Below are 22,433 nucleotides of genomic sequence, written 5' to 3'. Positions count from 1 at the left end.
GGGTTTCTTTCTTTCTTTCTTTCTTTCTTTCTTTCTTTCTTTCTTTCTTTCTTTCTTTCTTTCTTTTTTTCTTTCTTTCTTTCTTTCTTTCTTTCTTTCTTTCCTTCTTTCCTTCTTTCTTTCTTTCTTTAAATGCGCTCCGTCCTATTCTGATTCTCCTATTTCGTTCACTCTCTCAGTTCGTATGTGACCTAACTATATATTCTCGTACAACTTTCAGTGCCTCGACACCTATTGTAAACTTTTGTTGCTTTCTGGGATTGCAGAACATTAGTTTAGCAGCCTTAATATTATTCTTTAGGGACATCGTTCTGTTATGCCTGTCCAGGTTATTGATCCTTCATTTCAGTTTGTCTCTTGAATTACTTGACAACGCAAAGTCAGCAACGAATCAGCAAATCTTATCCCTTACTGCTTCCAATTCAAGCCTTTGAGTTTTCTATAAGCAAGCATATGAATAGTGCTGGACATATATCATGTCTCTCTGTATACCGCCAATCCTTATTGGATTTTACTACTTTCTCTATGGGGAGGGCTAGGACTGTCCGGCACCCACTGTATATGTCATCCGCCTCGTCGTGGTAGGTCAGGCGTTGGAGGTTCGACTGCCGAACGCAAGGACTCGGGATCAAATCCCGGGTGCTGCGGCCGCTTTTCGATGGAAGCGAAAAGCAACGCGGCTTTTTACTGTGCGATATCAGAGGAAGTTAAGATACCTATGTGGTGTAAACTTCCGAAGCCCTCAACATTAAGCCATCAACATGCGGCGACATTATCAAAGATTTGAGTCGCTTTGAGACGCTATGCCCTATAAACAAACCAAACCCTGTTTTTGATATCTTGGGTGTTTCTTCTCCCTGATTTTGCATTGTCTGCATGACTGCAGAGGTTTCGACGGAGTCAAATGCATTCTCGTGTTTTATAAATGTATTCAAAGGGGTTGATTACGTTCCAAACATTTTGCGAAATGTAAATATAAATTATTGCACTATAGGCTTCGCAGGAGGCTTGCCTGATACTTTGATTAACTCGAATACAAGATTTCCTTCATGCCAAGAGCAATAGCCTCGTAATTGCAATCTACAGGGTGTTTCAGGGAAGAGTTTAGATTATATGTAGTGGGCTCAAAATAGAAAATTGGTAAATGCAGAAAGAGACTGTCTGCCGCAGCGAATATAATATGCTTCAATGGTCTTTCAATTTACTAGCTAATTAAGCAAAAACTGCTGACTAACTTATTAATTATCGCGGTTGGGCGGACTGCTCGAATGGAAAGTTCGAAGGCGTGAAAAAGACGAAGCCATATGGTCTTTTCAAACGATGAACAACGCATTGCCTAAAATATTGCAGTGTGAAATTTCCGATGCTTTTCTCATAAGAAACTGAAATTTAGTGCAAGGGATCCTCAGAAAGCTCGACGCAGAAGCAATGTCCGGTGATGATGTTATGCTGTAACAACGGCGTCAAATTTGAACTGCCTGCGCTAGTGTTTGTGTCGTGCACTTCATTTTGATTCACACGTTTTAAAAATATCAATAATGCAGCTGGCTATGACTGCTAAGCAGAGCAGAGAACTCACCGGTCCTTGAAGACAGCAACTCTTCTCTGACTTGCCGTACTCAAACACTTTCATACACTTTTATCCCAACACCAGTGGCCGTTGCCAGCACTGTGGAGAGATTGGCGATATCTATCACAAGGTGTGGGCATGCGCTAAGAACCCCAAACTTCTCCGTCATTTACCCGAGACGCATAGGTGACTGTCCTCCTTAACTACTCCACGCTGGACGCTAGACGGGCTCTATCGTAAAGGGGGTCCGATACGAGGCCTCGTCGTGTGGTGTCCCAGACAAAGAACACTGACGATGTAGCGAAGTATTGAGACCCGGAAATTGTCATTTCAACAATAAAAAATTTTCACCACCACCACAATGTCATCATCAGACATCGCTTCTGCGTCATGCTTCCCCTACCTGCACATGTCTTACATTCAATTACAGGTTTATATATATAAAAAAAAATGACTGAATTTCTAGCGCAGCAAAAATTTCGAGGTTTTTGTTTCCGCTTTAAAAACGGATATGGCATCATTTTCACGGCTTCGAACCTCCTGTCGGGACTAGCCACCCAACTGCGTCAATTAGATGGTAATTAGTGGATTTTAGTTGAGTAGCTGGATAACTGGACGAATTTTGCTGCGAATTATGTCTGGTGCGGCAGAAATTTTCTTTCTTCATTTGTTTTTTTAATATTTTATGCATACTATTTAAAAAATACTTGAAACCTTCCCTGACACACCGCCTAACTAACCGAGCAGGCCGCATAGCTCTTCTGCTGAACTGTGTGCGTCGGCCCAGTGCGCACGTGAACGCTGTATTTAATCCGCGCGCGCGCTTTCATGAGCAGTGATGTCGTTGGGAAAGAAACTTGCTTGGTTCTTGCGCTCGTATTTTATAAATACTTATTTGGCGCTGTTCTTCTTACCCAATTCTTGTCGTCGCAATTGATCAATCGCGCGGTTTTCTAAGTGAATATGAAAAAGTACCTTCGAACGAATCTGCGCTACAAATGCGTTTCGATGGAGACAGAGAGAGAAAGTGGGAGATATCCTGTCATGAAAAACACAATTTAGCCGGCCTTCAAACTTCTCTGCATGCTCTTCTACATAGGCAAAGGAATTGGGAAGTGGAAGACGGAACGAGAAAAAAAGAAAAAAGAAACGCTTGAAATCAGTGCGGCACAAGCATTGGGAGAATGCGTAAGTATTCTTTGTGGAAGAAAGAAGAAGATTCCGGTTTGTGATGGCACACTATGCCGTAACACCCCATGGAAGTTTGGTACCTCGTGACTCCCCTTGGACATCGACATTACCCCCTTGGCTATTTCGGCATCTGATTGACTTCATTGGCTCTAATAAATAACTAATCACTCCGCATGTACCAATGTTTTCCCCCGCAAGATTTTTTTATCCTCTATTTAGGCATTTTTTTTTCTTATGACTCGTTTCCATCGACCGTAATCCTACTGACAAAGATTTGGCGGGACGACCTTGAAAACATGCCCACTTCATAGTGTACTTGGTCGGTTCAGTGTGCTTGCAACCGTAATGTTTGTGTGCTGATCGCATCTTTCTCTTACCGTGTGATTTTTGTTTTTTGTTTCACGGTGTTGTATTCGCTTTGGTGCTAGGTTGTTGACTAAGTCTCTGATAAAATCTCGCCCCAGTTTGATCGTAATGTCGCAGCACATGTAAGAACACAGGTGGCTGAAATGGGAGCTTGTTACGTTTCCACTCTCTCTAGACATCGAGGCAACGGTGCTGAGATAAACGTCCGCTGGAGGGAGAAAATTCGACACGGCACTTTGACGCCGTATGAGCCAATCATGACGCGGCGGTGTGGCATGTCGACGGCGTCGGCAAACGTTGTCCCATTTGTTCGCAGAGGAAGGCTTTTATAGAAGACTTCTGTCGCCTGTGAGTTCTGTCCGCATGAACTACCCAAGATTCTGCGTCGTAGTGGGGCGTCTAGAATGCTTCCGCAAAGGCATCCCCTTCGTTTTCATGGAGGAAGAAGTGCGCTAGCTAATTGACCGACTACTGAGCGCATCATTCTCTGGTAAACCGCATCCATCAGCGCCAGCCAGTTCGTGCCTTTCAAACGATACCTCGTCTTCGCCTCCGCATGCATCCCGGCGCGAAGATTAAACAGCGTGGGTAATGAGCAGTGTACGACCTTGAACAGCAACCAGACTTCCCTAGAAGCCCCTCATTACTGTTCCCGGATCGGAGCCTTTGCCGCAATGTGAGAGTGCATCGCGGACGTCTTTTGTGGGCGTTTCATGAGGTTGCATATGCATAGTTTATGTGAATAAGCCAAAGGGCTTGTGCATTTTATAAAAACTGAATTTCTGAGCCAAAAGAAGGAATGCAGAGACCTCCTTTATTAGCCTAAATGCTCAGTTTCACAGTTTATTATCTTGCCATCATGTAATAAACGTATTAGTTTTGTCTAAATCTCTGCCTATATCTTCAACCGACTACCACACTATATCTATTTGTTGGTAGCCGACACCGGACGTAACCTCATGCACTCTTTGGATGCGCAATCGTGGTCACGTAATACGTTAACACATTTCTATATTTGATTTTGCCTTGCTGCCTAATTGTTAATTTATGGTTGTAGTTAACGTATGTAACAGATTGTATGCTTTCGCAAATTTATACGATAAAGAGCCGTAAAAAAATGGCTTTGCATGATCTTCGGAATCAGCTGGAGGACGTCAACTTCACAATTAGAAACTTCTGGCATGACATCGTTTCGATGCTCTACGATGGGGAACTGCTCGTTCTCGGTCACGCCGGCGTCTGCAAAGTGCAAATGTTTTAGTCTACAGAGCCTCACTGCCACCGTGGATATGGAGTGGCGTCGTCCACCAGCACCATCAGAGTCGTACGACGTGCCGGTTTACACGGGTCTAGTAAGTGCAAATAGTATATGGAAGACTTACCGGCAAGCTCTTGTTGCCTCAGGAGATGCGTTATTCCTATTTTTTCCTAATCATTGTTCAACTGTAGATATATTTAAACTGAGGTATACATTTATTACAACCTGCGTAGAGTTTTCTCTGAAAACACGCAAGCTGGTAGGCGAATGCCTCATCTGAGGGAAACAAGACAACAGGGAAGTAAGCCGTACAATGAGCACGCATTTTTGCTTTGACAGTGCTTCAGACTTGGAATGGGCGCGAGCAGCACACAGAGAAAGCGACTCAGCCCGTGTGCATGATTAGTCAGTTAAGGTATAGTGTAGTAGCACACTATAGTCAAGGCCTCGCGACTGCGTAGACTAGCTCAGCGCCACGAAATTTCACCGCTCGGGAAGCAGCGCGCACTGGCGTCCCGTAGCCACACTTTCGGTTCCTTTCCTGATAGCCCTTCTCCGCTTGCAGCACTTCGCCTGCATACCTGCTCTTTCTCCCCACCCCTTTTTTCCCTCCCTCTCCTCGATACCATTACAAATAGGCGTCGTCGACTCGCGTTGGTCGCGCGGCTCGATACGTCAGGAGGGGAAGACCCGCGACTAGCGTGATCGACACTGAGTTTTCAAACCGGCGTGCGACTCGCTTCACGAAAACCCCCTCTCCGAACGAGATTTGGACTAACAGCCGACTTTCGCGCCTTTACGACCTCTGCTACCGCGCTCGGGGTGGATCAATTCGGACTCGTTTCTGGTATGAATATGTGCAATTATCAGCGAGGAAGAAGATAGAATGGTTATGCCCATGTTTAAGGCTGTTTCGACAGCCAGAAGCGCTCTAGTCTGACGAAGACAGAAGCGGCGGTGATGTGCGCGGCGTTGTTTGCGGCCTCTCGAAATAGCAGATGACGAAATCGCCTCAGGCCCGAGCGTCGAGAACATGATGAAGAGTACGAGTACAAACGCGAATTAGTACGTTTCACTCTCGCAGTGATCCTCAACATGTGTGCCCAACTGCAGGCGCAGTAAGTCGATCGTGCACACGCGCACATGCACTCTTGAATTTTCCCGCCCTAGGAAGGAGGCAGAAGCGCTGCTGACTGGCTCAGTAGTTTTGCGACTTGAAGTCGCGTCGCAAGAAATCGGTCAGCGAGCGACTCCCTCAAGCGGGTCGTTGGCGACTAGTTCTGGTCTCCCCCTCCGTGACGAATCATATTGCACGACCTCCGCGAGTCGCCTGTGTGAACCAGCCTTTTAGAAGACAGCGGAGGGGAGAAAAATAGTTTTCTCGCTGACTGCACGTCCGAGCTGGAAACCAGTGGAAGCCAGTCAGTCGTGAGGAGCTGTACACTGCTAAGACATGACAGGTGGCGACGCTCTTAAAAGAGTGTGCGAAACGTTTACCGTGATAGCGCTACTCGATAAAGTGAAAAATCCGAAATCTTGTGTGTTCGTCGTCTCTAACGTACAAAAAGCTGTGAAAATGGAAATGTCTGGCTACATATATGCCAAGCGAGCGGCGGACTGGGCCCAGTCATTGTTGATTAGTTGCAGAGTTCCAGGAAGGGCACCCTGCCAGTTAGAGCGTACCTCCCGTGGTGAAGATAATGTAGCTCTGTCTCTAAAAGCACCGATTAGAAAATAGTGCACAATAAACAACACAAGTGGCGTTATTGAGAGTCTATGGGTAAACCAAAGTGTGATAAGTACCTCGCATTAGAACTGATTTTATTATATCGGCGGTCTTCTATGGCTGTCCTCCGAAAAATTCGGCGTCGTCGTTTTGTGTGTGGGATATCACGTTGAGAGCGAAAGGAGTAGGGGCATCGTTCTAGAAAATAGTTGTTAGCTGGTAGCATGGCGTATAGCTGGTTGGTCGTCGAGTTCTGCGACGTAATGCGACCGCAGGACATGATCAAGTTGGCAGTGCCTGCTATGTCCCACTTAGCCTATAAAATGGAAGGATAACATAAAAATTCAAACTTCCATGGCCTTTGCATCCTTAACTAGACGTATATGCTTCTTCTGGGTCACACAGGTTAGTACATATGGCTTGGTTAAAGCAAGGATTTGTCGAGTGGTCATTAACATAATCTGTTAACTTGTGACTACGTGTTACTACAAATAAAAACATTAATGGTTAAATCAGTAGCAAAGGGATTTCATGCGAACAAAGGTACGAAAAAAGGGCAGGGAACTGAAAGCCGTTAACGCTGACACTTCCCACGATTAAAAAGGTAGCTTGAGCGTGCCCATTTTTTCCTGTACCACATAATGTTAACTAGATGATTTAAATGATGGCATATTATGTTAAATGTTTTCTGACCAGTACACCGATTATATATGATCGAAACGACGAAGTGATAGGAAGAGTGGCGTGATCGTTTGAAACGGTGCTGTGTAGGGCGGGTCGGCTGCTTAAGTGCTAGGAGACTCCTGGAGAAAAACGTAACGGCAAAAAACTAGTTCATTGCTTAATTCAGCTGCGCGTGTCAATGCCACCGCACAGCGCTACTCTTCGTCTCCGTGATAGCCATTCCACCGACGTCCGTACATTCCCACGCACACCTGTGAGTCGTACATCAGCCGTGCACCCCTGCCTCCGCAGAAAGGAACAAGTTCGACACTCCGCGATAGGTAATCAGCGAAGGTACAGAGGAAAACGGAAGGCAATTTTCATGCTTCTATGAGGCTTCCAGTTCATGCTATAGAATTAAAGTACCACAGGGAAAGAAAAGATTGGGTAAATTTGAGTTGGTCGTTTGAACGCTTGTGCAAATATGCATAGCATCCCACCCCTTTTCCGAATAAACAGAGAAACAGTAGTTTTATGGTTTTCTAGGACTTGTGCAAATACACGTCAAGCAAGTAGCTAAGGAGCAAAGTATCAGTACAAACCGTGTTCGATGGAGAATGAGAAAATGAGAGCTTCTTTCTTAGACACCTGAATTGCGGCGTAGACTCGGTCGCTTCCAAGTGTTATATCACCTCCAGCTCTGCATGCGAAAAGAGGAGCTTCGCTCCAAAAACGAAATAAGCCCGGATGCCGTGGCAGCGTAGTGCTTCGGCCTTCCTTCACTATGCGTTGAAGCGATGCGAGCATTAAACTTCAGCTACGATTCGAGATTGTATTAGCGGAAGCTAGTGCACACAGGCGGCCAGTCGCAATACGCATATAAAGTACATCTTGGCTTTAAAGACTACATATTGAGGGCCAACGCATGCGCGACAAGTAATGCATATTATTCACTATGAAGCGTCATTTAATTATTTTTATGTGGTATATCTGTTCATTTGTATCAATCGGACTAGAACCTAACCTTTGTGCAAATTCCTTTTACCTTGAAATAAAATGAATTTTTCAAGTGCAAAATAATTAGCGAATTTCATCCTTTTTCATGGCGGCATTGGGAAACAATTTACCTTCCTATAATTTTTCTAGATTTAGCTTATTGTAGTGACTGAGGACAAGTAAATATTTTTGATTTAAAGAGGTGCCGTGTTTAAGAAAGGCTATCAGAGTATGAAATTGTGCAAGATATTTTTTGCGAATTTGTATCCCCACCTTGTGCCTAATACATTATACATAAACTGGTCGGTTGATAATTTAATACATCGATGGATGCTGAGCTCACGCGGTCAGGTGCAATACAGATTACAGGTAGCACAAGACAATGGCCCAATAATGGAAATACATTTGGAAGCAGTGGCCCTATAAAGGTCCAGCACTGCCGAATATTTCACAACATAGGTTTGCCAGTACACAACAGATCCAGTGATGATGTGAGGAGCTTCTGCCGAGGAGGAATGAGTGAGGCACGCCCATCGCATGGCAAAATGTAAAGCGCATATTGCAATGCAGGTCGAAGTGCGAAAATGAAACCGGAGTCTTGCAATGAGAGCGCCTCATTGAGAAAAATTGTTTCACCGCAGCCAAAATATAGTTTTTGAGCGCCCAGCAAAGCGACGCTCGCAACCAGGAGGTTTAAGCAACGATCCTGAACGGCCACTCCAGAGTGCATGGGATTATATAGCAGACTTTGAATGGCTGAAACAGATAATTAAATACGGATATTGATACTACAAAAGCAAAAATTTCTTTGTGAATCATTTCCTCAAAAACTGCCAGAAATCAAAGTCGCACTAATATTTTATGCGGCCTAGCTATCTTGGCAGCCTCCAAAATTTACCGCAGTGTCTGAGTGCCGGCTTACTACAAAATAGGCTGGAAAAGTTCAGGTGCGCACTGTCTCTTTCTCTTTAGCCTTGCATTTCCCTTCGATTGCTCTTACATAGGTATAGTTACAGTTTTTGACGGAATGATTCACAAACAAATTTTACTTTTTGTTGTATTGAAATTACTGGTTTCATCCAATAAACGTCAGTTGCAAGTTCAGCGCTTCTGTGGCTAGCGGCCATTGTCGTGTCTTTTACTTGTTACGCATATTACATGGTGGAACCCTAAGTGGCCCACACTCCTGCCCCACCAGAATTAATGTAGGCGAGGTTTTTTAAGTAGCTCATGGTTTCGACTTCCGAGAAAAATAATATGCTACATTATGCGGCTACTTGATACGGCTACATCCTCTTTAATCACTTTCCTCCTATTTCAGTTGGGAGGAATGGAAACAAGAATGCAAAATAATTGTGTAGGTGCGCATTATTTCTTCTTTTTTATGGAATAAATACTCTCTCTAGTAACTCCTTGTCTTTATACTTTTTCAAAGGTTATCGCTCTATGACTACAACACTGAAGTTAAACACTCTTTAATTTGGCTGAAAATGAGCTCCTCGCGGCATTTGGATCCCCTTTTTTATAGGAGCCAAGACAGCATTGCCCCCACATACTGGCTCTGGCATGGATCTTCACACATACATGAGATCGATAGTTGTTGATTTCTTTTTTCATTTCTACCCGCATGCATGACATGAAGGTTGTCATAAGCGCCTGGAAAGAAATGCGGTTAGAACACTAAAGTATTTCAGTTCAGAATTCGGATATAGGCTTAGTGGTTTCCTTCTAGAATAAAATATCACGTACAGGTTTTCTTTCTCTAGTGATAACTGATATATGAAATACTTGAGTGCTTTATTGTTTTGTTTTTACTTACCCAAATCAGTGAGGGCCGGACTAAGAGGAATGGAATGATAGAAGGGATGAAACATCGTAAATTACTGCTTTGCTTATTTTGGTGCTCGTGACAATAATTTTTACACCATTTGCGGCCATTACTAGTAACTTTCCAACTTTCTCTTTATTACAGTTGCTTTGTCGTCGCCGGTGTGATCAGTGTCTTAAATATATAAGTCAGGCGAAGTTACACAATGTTACACAACGCTAAGTCATCTTTCCTGTGATTGTCTGAGAAACTATGAAATTGAAGCTGCAAAGAGCCAGGAAAACAGATTGAATGGCGATGGTTCCTAGCCGGCATTGTCCCCCCCATTAGAAACCGTGCTTTGCCCTCATAATATTCCCGTATGTTTATGTGTTCATATCGCGTTTAAGAATTTCAATCGATTGCGAAAATAACGGAAGGCTTAAACCTAACCTTCTTTACCAACTTTTTGTTTTCGACACGAACAAATGTATTTACTTGTGCGACTACATCTTATTACTTTTCTCTACTACTTGGTTTTGATGTACGCCATCATAGTAAGGTAGTTTGCTGGTTAAGTAACTTTTTATTTTTTCATCTTTTAGAATGTTTCTTGTCTGCCAAGAAACCACTTGTTAAGTATGTGGTGTGTATACGCTGCGTTTGTTATTACTTTGTTGAGAAATATCTCATATGCACCCACTGTCAGGAACAGTGTACTACTGCAGACCTAGAGCATCTTATATTGCAATGCGCATCGTTTTCACAAGGAAGAAACAAAATTAAGCATATTCCACACGACGAAATGCCCATCCTAGCAGATCAGATTCTATCGAGCACCGCCATACAACTTTCCATTGCCACCTACGGCACTGAAAGTGTCCTGCTTCGAGTAGTGTGAGAGAGGTAGACGTACAGCACGCAGATCGGTAGCATGGCAAGCAACGAGAAACAGCTTGAAGAACCGTGAAGAAGCTACACTCCCATCCCTCGTGACAGCCTAATTACCCAAACAAAGGCCGAGAGCCATTCCTTCATTCATATAAAGGATTCATTCATTAATTCATTCCCCTTTTGGAAGTAAAAAGTGTTCTGTTTTTGTTAACGCTGGTATGTTGTAAATCACAATGCCATATTGATGGAGCAATATGCTTAGCGGTTAGATATCATGCATACGTCCGTAATCTATTTGGCTCTGTGTGAAACTTCTCTTTCGCATTTGTGGCATTGATGTGAAGAACGTGCGCAGTCATTTGCGCTAAACACACAGCAGGAAAACGGGCGTAATGCCTTAAGTTTACTTATGGGCCTAGAATCAAAACTAAACTGATCAGAACTAAAGTGCTTCATTTTCTTTAAATATGCAAACTCAGTAACGGAATCATGGCGCTCACAGTGCATTCACTATTCATTCCCATCATCACTATCAACATCTCCCTGCCAGGCAGGAGCATACCCCCTCTCCCGCTGAATCGCCCAGCCATGCACTATTTTTTATTCTTGCGTATTTTGAAAAAAAAAGAAAAGACATGAACATTTTTTTATAAACCCAGTGGATGTCATCCTTAGACAGATGGATCGGCATACGCCCTTCCTTTTATACGGCCTTCGTAAGATGCTGATCAAAAGGAATGAAAGTGTCACATGAATGAATTTCATATTCAGGGTGCAGTTTAAAGGGAGCCAAATGAAGCGCAATTTTAGAAAGATAGGTGCTTCCCGCGACCATGCTGTGCACTTTTTTACTACCCTCACTCCATGCAGGCGAGAGCATGATACCGCCAACTTAAAAATGTGTGTTGTCATGGAAACATAACGATGCTCCACTTAGTTCCTGAGTGGCTGAGCGTTGAATTGGAGCTCGCGTCGGGATTGACTGGTCATCGGAGGCATAGGAAGTTTACTGATCCTGGCTCTAGTGAAAGTACATTCTTGTAGTAGGCATTTTTCCGAAACCCAAGCCAGATCTAGGCGGCTCCGCGAACTAGAATTACGAGGATCGAAAGCGTGGTATCGTTTATTTCCTCCTTGGCGAGTCGTTCGTTGCCAAAACCAGATGTTAGATAAATGTTACGCGAAATGTTAAGCGCATTCAGCTCTTTCATATAGAAAGTTGTTGTCATACACTAGTTTCGAGTAGGGTGTTTTTGGTAGTAGTCGGAAGTGTTTGTCCATTGTTTTGCGTCGGAAGACACAAAATCGGCCATATTTTTGTGCCAGAAGACTCAAAACTATCGGAAACATTGAGGCACTGGAGTTTTGTAGCAAGCACCTTTATTTCACCCTTTACGAGAGGCAAGCAGCCGCGAACGTTTGAAGGGAATAGGCAGCCAGGTCTTGGAATCTTGCTGTTCGTATAGGCTGGAGCTGAAATATTTCTGAAAATACGGAAATAAATTTCAATATTTCGGACAACGCACAAGATCATTACATCAAAAATGAAAGAGAGAGGGGAACTGAACAGAAACAGCAAGCAGAACTGTTATGCGTTTGGCCTACTGCTTCAATGAAGAGAAATTTTGCAGAGAAATATCTGCTGTTTCATTGATGAATGTCGTAAAACTAAGAAACCGTGCCACTAAGTATGCAGTCCTTAATAAATCCAGTGCATCTATATGTTTGCTTAATGAAATGCGGCACTTCGAGGTATCTCATGCACTACTTTTCAAAACACACACTTAATATCCAGGAGATTACTCACACTTCTTCTTGCGGAGAAGAGCGCCGTAGTGGTATGGAGAGCCCAGACCATAGCCGTAGTTCAGGCCGTAGCCAAGGAGACCGTGGCCGTAACCGTAGTGGCCGACACCGTAGCCGAGGGTGCTAACACCGTAGCCGTAGACTGGGGCAGCGTGGTAGCCAGCGACAACTGGAGCAGCGTGGGCGACGGTGGCAACAGCTGGGGCGTGGTGGACGGTGGTGGTGGCGACAGCTGGGGCAGCAGCATAGGTGGCGACTGGGGCACCGGCGTAGGTTGCGACTGGAGCAGCATGAGCCACGGTGGCGACAGCTGGGGCAGCGTGGTAGGCAGCAACACGAGTCACAGCTGGGGCGACGGCGTAGCTAGCGACAGCTGGGGCAGCGGCGTAAGTGGTGGCAACCTTGGTCACAGCTGGAGCAGCGGCAACAACTGGAGCAGCAGCGTAGGTAGCGACAGCTGGGGCGGCGTGGTAGGCGGCAACGCGGGTCACAGCTGGGGCGTAGGCATAGCTAGCGACCGCTGGAGCAGCGTGAGCGACAGTGGTGACAGCTGGTGCATGGGCAACGGTGGCAACGGAAGGAGCGAAGCCAGTGTAGCCAAGGCCGTAGCCATAACCAGCGTAACCGAGGCTGCCGTAGCCAAGGCCGTAGCCGGTGTAGCCAGCGAAAGCGCTGGTGGCAAGAGCTAGGAGCACGCAAGCACGGATCTGAAAAAAAAAATACGGTTAATTGTTTCCAAATATCTCCTTAAAATTTAATCCATAGAGACGGTATCAAAGAGTATAGTTGTTTATAAGGCTGCGTGTTAGGTTTCATGAAAAACCAAGCCCTTCCATAGAGACTACACAACAAAGGGGTTGTTGTCATTTCCACTGGGACTTTTATATTGACATTAGTCCTGTACCTATAAATAGAGGCATGATCATACTCCCTTTCTTTGCATGAAAACATTGTTCTTACAGTCTAAAAGTGAAGTTAAAACAACAGATTTTGAAGAAAGAGCATTGCGTTGCATGTTCCCCAGTAAACCATGTACGGCTAATATAGATATATTTGGAGGGATGTTTGTTGAATGCGCTCAAATATCTGTCCTAATGGAATAGCTGACTACCTCTTCTGTAGCAATGTAAGGTTTCAAAGACTTACCATGGTTACCTTCAGCTGCGGTTGAGCCGACTGCTGACTAACCTGAGTTTACTGGCGCTTTTATACTACCGAGAGCTGAGTCTGCGCTTTACGCACGTGAGTGATATCAGGAAACTTGTTGAAATGTGGAACGGTTGGAATTTCTTAGATTTTGCTATTCTGCACGTCTCCCCAATTGACCTCCGCTGCTAGATGCTTAGCGGTCGTACGGGCTACGAACTTTATTGCTCTAGTGCTTTAACCTTGACGAGAAAGCAAGCACGAGAAAAGAGGATCCCCGCAGAAAGCAAAGTGCTGCGCACGGCATCTGATAGATCCAGTTTTAATTGGTATTGTTGAGACAGACTGTCTTTCTTTCCTCGTGTTTGGTTGCTTTGCTCTTTACGGCAGAGGCTGTTTAGATTAATGCACGATATGCTCGAAATATTAATTTTGGTTTAGCGTTTTTCATAGAAAATCTTATATTTTCCTTCTACGGTGCTTGATATCACCATTTCGTAATGCTGTCTTAGTATGTTCAATATTGCCCTTGCTGGCCATTTTTGTTGCACTTTTCTAATCTCCTTTCATCACCACAAATAGTTCCCTTTTTTGCTGCCTTAAATTGATTGACAAAGGAAAGAATGAAACTGTCTCCACATTTGCAAAGAAATGATTAAACAAGAATTTATATTCCTCCTAAAAAAATGCAATGAATTAGTATTCTTGAATCTGTTCTGCGCCAGAGCCTGTTCGCTTCTTAATGTGAAACATAATTTGAATTTCAGGAAGCTTCAAAATAACTGTCTGGTAATTACTCCAATTCTTTATTCCCAGCGGCTATGCCCTCACTGCCTTGCTACAAAACGCTTACACGAAGCGGGTGTTAGCAATGTCACGAAAAAAAAAGCGATGGTGATACTAAGCTATTCTAGAAATTTGGCGTCAGATTATTTATGAAGGGAGCAGCCTTTATTTCCTGGTTGACGAGGGAGGAGTGATCATAATCTAGTTATTAATATTACTCATTTGCTGACAAATAACGCTGTAACGAAGCACTTTAGCGTAAACCTTATTCTTCGAAGCTTATGTCATTATGCATAGCCTGTTATGTACAGCCGCCCTGATTTTTAATAATATAGCGCGAACGTCGACCACACTGCTGGTCAGCACCTTACAACGGCGATAAGCGTGCAACACGGCGAGAGTTCGCGCACGCGCAAGAAGGTAGGGCCAGATCTAGTAAGCTGTCCAGATCACGACGACACACGCCCTGCCACAATATTTCTTGTAAAAGAAAAAGAAACAGAAAAAAACTAAAGAAACAGGCGTGCAGTAGAGCACACGTGCTTTGCTTGTGCCTCTTTACTGTGTTTCCACCATACAGAGGGCTGCTCAAATCAGAAGGTTGCAACAGTAGTCAATGCTTTCCACGTACTGCTGTATTTATTTTCTTTCTTTTATTTTTTCTTATCTTAACTCTGCTTCTCCAGTGCGGCCGCTCGTAATAAAAAAAGGAAGGAAATCACGTCTAAGTGTCGCGTGTTATTCGTGCGCATGCGCTATACTGCCCTTTGGGTTTTCGTGAACAGATAATATGGCAGGGCGTGTGTCCTCATGATCGGAACAGCGTAGCAGCCGCCGCTCCACCTTTGTACGCATGCACAAACTCTAGCCGTGTTGCACGCTTATCGTCGCTATAAGGCGTTGACCAGCAGTTTGGTCGCCGCTCACTCTATATTGTTAAAAATCAGGGCAGCTGTACTTCCACGATGTTTCCCGTCGTTGGCACATATGAATTACAATAAGGCCGCGCTGCCGACACTGCAGACAGTAGGATGGCTGATACTGTCACGGGGAGGCTCTACGATCCTGGAAAACCGAGTTCTCCTGATAAAATGACTCTGACAGGTTTTCCTAATTCGATGCAGCACTTTCCTCTGCACCGCTGAAGCATCCGTTAAGGCATGTGGCCTTGGTTATTGTTACATAATCTGAGGTAGCAACGCTGTCGTCAGGAGGTCCTAGTCGTAGCTGACTCGACCGCCGTGCTCTCAGGATGAATCGGTAGTTAATACGTGTGTCATGGCTTTTGTCGAATATCGTTTGATAAGAATTTCTAGTCTGTTTTATTAATTTGGTTCACGCTTCTTTGCGGTTTCATATGTTTTCTACAATTACTAGCTGAGATCCTTGCATTACTCGGTAATCATCTCTGCCCCCTCCCCACCCCTTATCCCTCCAGATATTTCTCTGGGAACACTTACACTAATAGGCAGGCAATCGCTCTAATTCTAGAATGCTAATAACAGAAAAACGTTTCGCCCTCATTCACTTCAGTAGACTGATAGAAATATTTTTGAGTCACTAAGGCTGAATTTCAGCAATATAGTACACTTGATATGTACCGTTTTACTATAGTTAAGAGCAGAACACGAGAAGAGTAGGCGCAGATATTTTTTAATCTAGTCGAATTAGCCCTCGCAAGCACACTTGGAACAGTAATTTTCTTTGAGATATAGAGACCACCAAAGAACACACTTCTGAAGCAAAATTTTCATTTCTAAAACCTTTTCCGCTGTATCACTCACCATGTGTAGTACCAGAATCAATCGCGCTTAAAACGCTAAATTATGTTCTTTCAATTTTCAATGATTAAGGCAGTGTAGCTGCTAATTTGGCGTAATTGTTCGTAAAGAGCAGGTTCAGAGCGAGCTGCAGGAAAGTAATCACTCCTCTAAACGAGAAATAGTGTGTGCAAAACCGGACTAACCCAGATTTCTTAGCCAAAATATTGCTAGAACGACTATAATCAGCTCATTAAACAATTATGCGATATTGCATTTCCGTACACAAGTAGTTGGAGCTAGGTGTGACTTATCCCGATGACGGGGCTGGAATATTATGGAGCAGATATCTCTTCCTACAAACAGCAAATATTTGGCCGCAGTCTTTACTGATGCCCATTATAAAAGGCGTGTAGCAGTAATGGGGGGGGGGGGGGGGCATAAACCAAATACCCGCACTCCCGTTCGGACCCTGTAAACTTTGTCGCATAATTTACGACCATTTACTACCATTCTTAATTGAAGCGCAAAAGCAATAGTTATACCGCTCGTGTTGCTTTCGTGTGGCGTGATAATCATGGTCTCCTGAAAAATGTGTCAGCGCGATTTATCGTTGATCCCCTTGCCAATGAAAATGATACCATGTGACGATGTTTTACTGCTATGTGTAAAAAATATTTATGAATCCAGTTTGATGAAGCAGATGGCACGCTGGCATGCTGTGTCGTGCGATGATGCCCGCGATAACTTCATGCTCCAAATCTATAAATCTGTTACGATTTCAATGCATTGAATCAGCACAGGACTTGTAGTCAAGAGCGCACTTTGAAGTGAGTGACACCATTCGTGCGTCTCCTAAAGCAGTTCACAAACACAGGAGACAGTACAAAAAAGCTGCCGGATACCCGCCGCAATCTTCGTCGCAAGCAATGTTCGTATAGGCCTTTACCTCTCAACATTCAGATGCCGAGGGCTTCGGCGTGGGATCAAAGCTGCCCATTTTCGCCAGTGAAATTTACAATGTAGAGTCACGCAGTTTCCCGGCTGTATTTATTCGTGCAAAGGGCAGCATTCGGTACGTGTTACTCCTGTAACATCATGCCGTTAGGAGCTGCACGACTGCCTATGCCTCCTATATACATTATGTAGGCCAGTTAAGGTTCCCATGGGGTATGGGCAAGCCAAGCCTTGGAAGATTCAAATCAAAACAACTTCTTTCAATGTATTTGTTTAGGCAAGCGTGAAAGATATCAGGGCACTGGCTGAAAATATGGCGTGATGCACTCGCTTAAAAATTAATGCGTAATAAACTAAACCTTGCAAAATCTCTGCTGCGCTCCTAATCTTTATAAACGCCCCCAGTAGTGCATTATTCGCGCTCAATCTCTAGGGCCAGAAAATGCCAAAAAGCGAAGCTCGTCAACGGAAGTCTTCCAGCCATTGGCGTTCACCGGTGCTCACTATGGCAAAGATAAGGCCTGCCCTTTTAACATCGAAGATTGTGATCGAAGAAGAGGATTCACCCCGGCTCAGTAGGAATAACCACGGCATCATGAAAATTAACCTCATTCATTGGCTTCAGGGCATTTTACGAGGACAACCTGCCGCTTCGTCCACCAGTTTTAAAGCCCCGCTTTCTAGAGGGTGGGTCCTCAAGCTGCGGGGTCGCCTGACTAGTGTCAACTTCAGTCTCTAAAAACACCAGTTCATAGATAAAGAAAACGAACTTTGCAAGGGAACAACATCGGACGCTTCTGCGCATCAGAGCATGCGTTCGATGCTCGCAACAAAGCAATCACCAAATTTAAACAGAACGAAGGTCAGGGCTTTCCCGCGACAGTATAAAACACACTGAGGAGCGAATAGAGCCTTGCGAGGTGGCCGGAGGGTTCTGAGCTCTACAGGTAACATTGTCTCTGTCTTCGCAGCAACTCAACGATCTATTTAAGACCGACGCCGCTTTCCCGAGGGGCCTTTGACCAACAAGGTGCGTTTTCAACGCTTATAAGCGTCTCCACCCGTCTTGGCTCATTTTCATCCCTCAGCTTGCCCTGAAGTTCGAACAAACACCTGTATATATGAGATCGGTGCACTGTTAGCCCAACGCCACCATGGCGAAAACCGCGCCATCGCATATGCTAGCCACCTTCTCTCCAACGCCGAACGCAATTATTCGATTCCTGAGCGCGAGTGTACCGCCCTTGTATGGGCTGTCGCTAAATTCTGCCCGTACTTATTGGGCCGTTCTTTCTCAGTTGTAACTGACCATCACGCGCTTTGTTGGTTGTCAAGCCTCAAAGATCCCTCCAGCCGTCTTAGGCGCTAAGTCCAACAACGTGGTGTAGAAGTCGTGGGGCCTTCATCAAGACGTCGACTGTTTGTCTCGCTGTTTAAGATTCAGCTTGGAAGGCCTGACATCTGGAAGATCGGATTCTACTCGACAGTTTTTTGTTCTGCAAAATGGTGTCCTCTACCACCGTAACTTTCATCATGACGGTTCGCCCCTTCTTTTGGTGATTCCTAAAAAGCCCCGCTGCTCTGTTATTGAAGAAATCCACGACCTGCCCACCGCGGGCTACCTCCGCGTGTCTCGCACTACGACTGGGTACTGCGTTGTTTCTTTTTTTGACCTGGGCTATACCGCAGCATCCGGCGCTACATCGCAGCCTGGGACACGTGTCAGCGTGGGAAGAAACTATGAAGGCCATCAGCTGGCCTTCTCCAACCTATTAACGTGCCACTGGAACCGTCTTATCGTGTTGGGCTCAACCTTCTTGGCCCGTTCCCGACGTCACGGTTAGGTCATAAATGGATCGCAGTGGCAACCGATTATGCGACACGCTACGCCATCACACACGCTTTACACACGAGATGAGCTACAGATGTCACTGACTTTCTTCTGCACAGCGTCATTCTGAATCACGGCGCTCCTCGTCAATTAATCACCGACCGCGGTTGGTACGTTTTGTCCAGGGTTATTGAAGGCATCCTACGTTCGTGTTCTCCGAAGCATAAGATCGCGACTGCGTACTATTCACAAACCAGTGGCCTAACCGAGCGCTTTAACAGCACACTAACATACATGTTGTCTATGTATGTATCACCTGATCACCACCACTGCGACCTCGCGCTGCCATATGTGACATTTGCCTACACTTCTTCTAAGCCCGACACGACTGGTTATTCACCCTTCTTCCTGTTCTTCGGCAGGAACCCCGCTCTACCTCTAAACAAGCTGATCCCGCCTGATGGCGCCCCATAACCCCCTACGCACGTGACGCCATTGCTACAGCCACTGACGCAAGCCAAGTAGCCCGTAGTCGGCTCCTGGCCTTTCAGACTTCCCAGAAGTCTGCTTACGATAGGCGACATCGCCACGTATCCTATGACCCTGGGTGCTTGATTTTTTTATAGTCGCCTGCATGCCTCACTGGTCTATTGGAGAACATTTTGTTCCCCTACTGTGTCCCTTATCGTGTGGTGCGCCAAGTTACCGATGTGACGTATGAAGTAGCCCCTCTTGAGCCTGCGTCCTGCTCCTCTCGCCCCACTACTGATATTGTCAACGTTTCTCGTCTGAAGCCATACAAACTCATGCCTTCTTTGCTGGTTTTAGCGCCGGGACGGCGCTTACACCGCCAGGGGGCATGTTACAGAAGGCAACGACAAAGTATTTCATATATATATATATATATATATATATATATATATATATATATATATATATATATATATATATATATATATATATATATATATATATGTAGAATGCTAGAATGCTTCTCCTGAAATTTGGTAAGGCACAGAAAGAAGAATATCGACTTAGGCATGACAGAATTATCGTCGAAAATAAAGCTTACATATCTGATTCCAGAATGCAGCAGGTTATCCCTCTCGCAGTAATCCGTAACAGATAATAAATTGAGCCTTAAGGCTTCCTATTTTTGTTTTTGCATGCTAATATTAGATTACAATTTTGATGCGATCCGCAATGTAATTCACACAATAGAATCTAACATTATCCTTCTTACCTAAACGCGGCTCACTTCATTAATACAAACTCCGAAGTATTTCCGCTTTCTAGATCTCATATCAATATTTTTTGGGGCGATCCTAATAATAAGCGAGCTGGTGGCGTGCTGATATCTGTCCACCAAAACCTTCAGTATATTGAATTTAGGAAATTATCACCCTTATATATCATATTTGTAATTAGTAACGTCTCGTTTCAGCCTACAGTAAACGGCTACTGCTATCGCCGCCGTGTCGCCGATTTTTTTCTTGTGTGTGTGGCCGAGTTTTATAAAGTGCCTCTTTTCTCATCCATCACATATCGCCAATCACCTGGTGTTCTTATCGGACTCTTATACTTTCCCTCCGTAACATAGTCAAACCTTGCCTCAATACGATAAAAAAACAGAGAAGGTGACCTTGTAAATGGTTGCATAATATTTGGATGAACGTAGTCACAGATCCGACGAGTCGTGCTACTAATTCATTAAATAAACTCGACCTGATCTAAGCTTTCGAACCCGGTATGCTCCCCCTGCTTATGTATCTGTCAGGATTTAGTGACCATACCATTGTGCACGGCTGTTGTCATTGCAATATCCAGCATGCACAGAAATGAAGGAAACCAATAACATGTTACGATAGATGGTACTATTACAAACGTAACAACTCAGCGTCTTTAAAAATATTCCGTTGAAACTATCTGGCTACTTTTCAAAAATAAAATGTATGAGTTGATGCAAACAAACATTCCTATTGCTGTAACCAAAAACCTGTCCTCACCGCAGTTCAACACCATGTTGATGCGCCTAAGCTACCAAAAGAAAACGCTCTTTCGTTCAGGTAAAAGAACTAACTACCAATGTTCATATAGAATCATTACGTTGCCAAAAAGTTGTTTGACTCTTTTATTAAGAAACCCAAGCGTTCTGGCTATTCATCGGGCCTGCCAACAATGATAAAAAACAACCTTAAAATTTTGAAGCACAATCCCAAACGCTCGCAGCTATTACAACTACACTATCCACAGCACTGTTCAATCTCTGACAGTAAAATAGCCGAATAGATCTACCACACATTCAGCTCTGCATTTACAGAAGAACACACTATCTTTTTCTCAAAAGTTTCTAATTAGTGTCAAAAGTCATGCCTGATACTATTTTTAATCTTTGTAGTACTATAATACACATGGATAAACTAATGCTTAAATCTTCATTTAGTGTGGATGGCATGAGCTTGAAAGTGCTAAAACACAAAGCATATCCTTCGCGTCATTTTCTGCCACATTTTTAGCAATTGTTGCATAACCAGTGATGTTGAAACATTTTAAAATAGGCAAAGTTGCTTCAGTTTCGAAGAAAGGACCTCTATCTTCATATCATTGTTATCGTCTAACTCCGCTAATAAATGCTTGCTTAAAGCTGAGTAACATGTGCTGCACTTTCATTAGATAAAACTCCCAACTTCTAGAGCATTTGTATCTTATTCAGCAAAACTTTCGCAAATGTCTGTCATGCAACACTCAATTATATTTCTTCATCAAGGACACAACTTTTAACTTAGGTGTAAATATACCTGTAGACGCTCTATTTTAGGTCTTGAGAAATCATTTCATAAAGTTCCTCATCAACGACTTGAAGTTTCACAATTACGCATTAACCCTATTGTAATATGCTAGTTATGCAGTGTCCTTACTAACCGGAAGCAATTTGTGCACACTGTGAAATGTTCATCGAGTTGCATTCCAATCTTCTACGGCATTCTAGTATGCCCTTGACTTGGGCACTTTCTCTTCCTAACCTACATTAACGATCTGCCAAATATAATTTCTCACATCCGTCTGTTTTGCAGAGGACTGCGTCATCTACCGTCCCATCAGTCTTCACTCTTGTCATCTCTTTTCAAGCCACATAAGCCATGCCAAAGTCGGCTACCCTTCCAGCTCAGACAACAACTCACATTCGCTCGTTCTTGATCAAAACTTCTCAAAAGAGAAGTAATCTGCCAATAAACTGAGTGCACCACTATACATCACTTCAAGTAAGGCAGCTGTTGAATACTTTTTCAAATAGACCATATGAGCCCTTTCATCTTATAATGCCCCATTGCTGTCGTCGTTGAAGTATTGACAATATATAAATAGAAGCACAATATATAAATAGAAGCTTTCAGGTTGTTAACCTTAAATCTTATCTTTTATGTTCCGAGAGACCAGTGACAAAAGAACTTCCTACTAGTCTAACTCGGTCACAATATACTGGCAACCATTTCCTACTTAAGCAGGCTGCTAAATACTGCGTTACCTTATTTAACCTATGGCTATACTTCTGGCGTTGAGGTCTCTAATTATTTCCTGTTATCCAACCTAACTGCATTTCACCAGTCGAAAGATTAGAGGCACGCAGCTTCATGAAACCGAAGTTGGGGGCTCAATTCATTATAAGTTAAAGGCG

General features: G+C 44.0%; 1 protein-coding gene across 1 annotated transcript; it reads right to left on the bottom strand.

Annotated features, from left to right (window-relative positions):
• Positions 1-11,849: 11,849 nt before the first annotated feature.
• LOC146196372 (uncharacterized) lies at positions 11,850-19,341 on the bottom strand. The gene is made up of 3 exons (XM_084596981.1): positions 19,270-19,341; positions 12,279-12,984; positions 11,850-11,955 (listed from the first exon to the last, which is right to left on the bottom strand). Coding segments are annotated over exons 1-3 (780 nt in total). The 3' UTR covers positions 11,850-11,953.
• Positions 19,342-22,433: the final 3,092 nt, after the last annotated feature.

This window comes from Amblyomma maculatum, chromosome 3, assembly GCF_055883805.1.
Source record: "Amblyomma maculatum isolate TAMU_Amacu chromosome 3, ASM5588380v1, whole genome shotgun sequence".
In the NCBI taxonomy this organism is placed as follows: Eukaryota; Metazoa; Arthropoda; class Arachnida; order Ixodida; family Ixodidae; genus Amblyomma; species Amblyomma maculatum.
This window is presented reverse-complemented; position numbering and strand designations above follow the sequence as displayed.